We start from the raw sequence: 2,047 nt of genomic DNA, 5'->3' as shown, positions 1-2,047 counted from the left end.
GACCCAAGCGAAGCCCTGCCACACCACAGCTGGGGGGAAGCAGCAGCCAGGTGCAGCCCAACACCATGCCAGCACTCACTTTTGCATCTGGCTCAGCTCCACCCTGACAATCAGCTCCGTCTTGGCCGGCATGTTCTTGAACACGTCTGCCTTCAGCCGGCGCAGCATGTGGGGGCCCAGCAGGTCATGGAGCTTTTTGATCTGGTCCTCCTTGGAGATGTCTGCAAACTCCTCCAGGAAGCCCTCCAAGTTACTGTAAAAGCAGCCACAAACACACAGCGCTGAGCGAAACGGACACGTCGGGGTGAAGACATTTGTTTCTGTAGGACTTGACACAAAGCTCTCAGGGCACACAGTGAGATAACACTCCTGTGCCTGAGCAGAGCAGGAGCCAGGCTGATTGCCGAGGGAAATTCTCATTAAATACGCCAATAAGAGGTCTGAACAAGTTTCCCAAAACACCACTGCCTCCTCAGAGAGAGGAAGGAGCAGGGCAGATCTCAGCCCTCATCCACAAATCTCCTGACTGAGAGGAAGGCAAGCTCTACCTGCAGGGCCCACAACGTAGCATTCAATGTGAACAAAATCTGAGCTCACGTTACACATTCACATAACTGTTATAGCAAACTGCTGGGAATCTGTGCAACTTACTTAAACCTCTCAGGAGTCAGGAAATTGAGCAGGTGGAAGAGCTCTTCCAGGTTGTTCTGGAGCGGAGTCCCAGTAAGCAGTAACTTGTAATCGATCTTGTAACTGTTTAACACCCTAAAGAACTTGGAAGTGATATCAAGTTGTAATTATGCACTTACACAAAAACAAAACAAAAACAGTGCAGTATGCATTCTACTTAAAAAGCACTGGTAGTTTCCCCTTCATTTAGAACAAACCACCTTCCATCTTCTGCATGCAGAGCTGGAGCAGTGAACACAAAGCACACGAAGGTCCTGACTGCACTGAGCACTTCCCTCTCTCTCTGCTGGCTCCACGTGCCCACAGGGCCAAGCAGAGCTCTTCAGCCCAAATTTCATCCAGCACCAGGCACCAGCCTGTGGGCACCACTAGCCAGGATGGCACACGGATCACTGCTGGTGCCAGAGGGCATTAGAGAGAACAACCCCACCAAAATGCAGCCTCAAGCACAGCCTGAGCAAGCTGAAGACATCTTCTGACTCCCAGGCAGGAAAAAACAGAGCACCAAAGCAGCTGTGTGGCAACAGCTACAGCAGTGGGCTGGAAGAATGGCTCACAAACACCTGCCACCTACTTTGGACTGGTTGTTCTTCAGTCTGTGCGCTTCGTCCACCACCAGACAAGCCCACTCAATGGAGCCCAGCACCGCCTGGTCTATGGTGATCAGCTCGTAAGAGGTGAGCAGGACATGGAACTTGATCTGGGCTTCCTTCTGGAGGTGCAGAAGAGGAGAAAAGTCAGGGTAGAAAACAGCAGAGAAGCGGACAGCCTCCACGTCTGGTGATGCTGTTTGTGACACTGGTTCTAACCCAAGGAGACAACGGGGGGCTGCTTGTACTGCACGGCACCAGCAGCAGGGCTCACGTGTGAATCACACCAGCAGAAGATCTGAACATCATAATTAAGCAGGAACTACAGAAACAGAAAAGGGCCTGGCAGAAAGCTTCAGATTTCATAAATCTTCTACATCTAAACAGTGTCAGCTTCTCTGGAAAAGAGCTGATCAGAGACCTAAGAAACTTCCCTCTCTGGGTCAAATTCTGCTCTCTCTCCTTCTTACTCCTGGTTAAAGCAAGGCAGCACACAGACTTGGCTCCCACCTTCATCCGGAACACCTTCTTGCCGCTCCGGATGGCATTGTCTTCAAAAGAGAACTCATTCTCCCGGATGACCGACCGGCTCTCCTTGTCCCCAGTGTAGGTCACAACATAGAAGTCGGGCGCCCACATCTCAAACTCACGCTCCCAGTTGATGATGGTGGAGAGCGGAGCGCTGACGAGGAACGGGCCCTTGGTGTGGCCCTGGGGGACAGCGCGTCACACAGGGACACGGGAGGGGAAGTGGGGACAGCGGGGAG

The 2,047-nt window shown here is 52.3% G+C and overlaps 1 protein-coding gene across 1 annotated transcript; it reads right to left on the bottom strand.

Annotated features, from left to right (window-relative positions):
- Positions 1–52: 52 nt before the first annotated feature.
- On the bottom strand, positions 53–2,007 carry LOC104915644 (chromodomain-helicase-DNA-binding protein 5-like). The gene is made up of 4 exons (XM_010726557.3): positions 1,791–2,007; positions 1,265–1,402; positions 652–773; positions 53–253 (listed from the first exon to the last, which is right to left on the bottom strand). Exons 1-4 carry the CDS (start codon positions 1,917–1,919, stop codon positions 76–78), a joined length of 567 nt encoding a protein of 188 aa, XP_010724859.2. The 5' UTR covers positions 1,920–2,007; the 3' UTR covers positions 53–75.
- Between the last annotated feature and the right edge of the window lie 40 nt (positions 2,008–2,047).

Source organism: Meleagris gallopavo, unplaced genomic scaffold (genome assembly GCF_000146605.3).
Source record: "Meleagris gallopavo isolate NT-WF06-2002-E0010 breed Aviagen turkey brand Nicholas breeding stock unplaced genomic scaffold, Turkey_5.1 ChrUn_random_7180001839186, whole genome shotgun sequence".
Classification (NCBI taxonomy): domain Eukaryota; kingdom Metazoa; phylum Chordata; class Aves; order Galliformes; family Phasianidae; genus Meleagris; species Meleagris gallopavo.
This window is presented reverse-complemented; position numbering and strand designations above follow the sequence as displayed.

What these genes read in the sequence shown, in the direction of transcription:
- LOC104915644 (XM_010726557.3), bottom strand. Translation starts at nt 1,919, where the DNA reads ATGTGGGCGCCCGACTTCTATGTTGTGACCTACACTGGGGACAAGGAG. An exon ending in AGAAGGTGTTCCGGATGAAG is followed by an intron (nt 1,403 to 1,790) that starts GTGGGAGCCAAG and finishes CTGCACCTCCAG; the next exon opens with AAGGAAGCCCAGATCAAGTT. An exon ending in TGAAGAACAACCAGTCCAAA is followed by an intron (nt 774 to 1,264) that starts GTAGGTGGCAGG and finishes ATCACTTCCAAG; the next exon opens with TTCTTTAGGGTGTTAAACAG.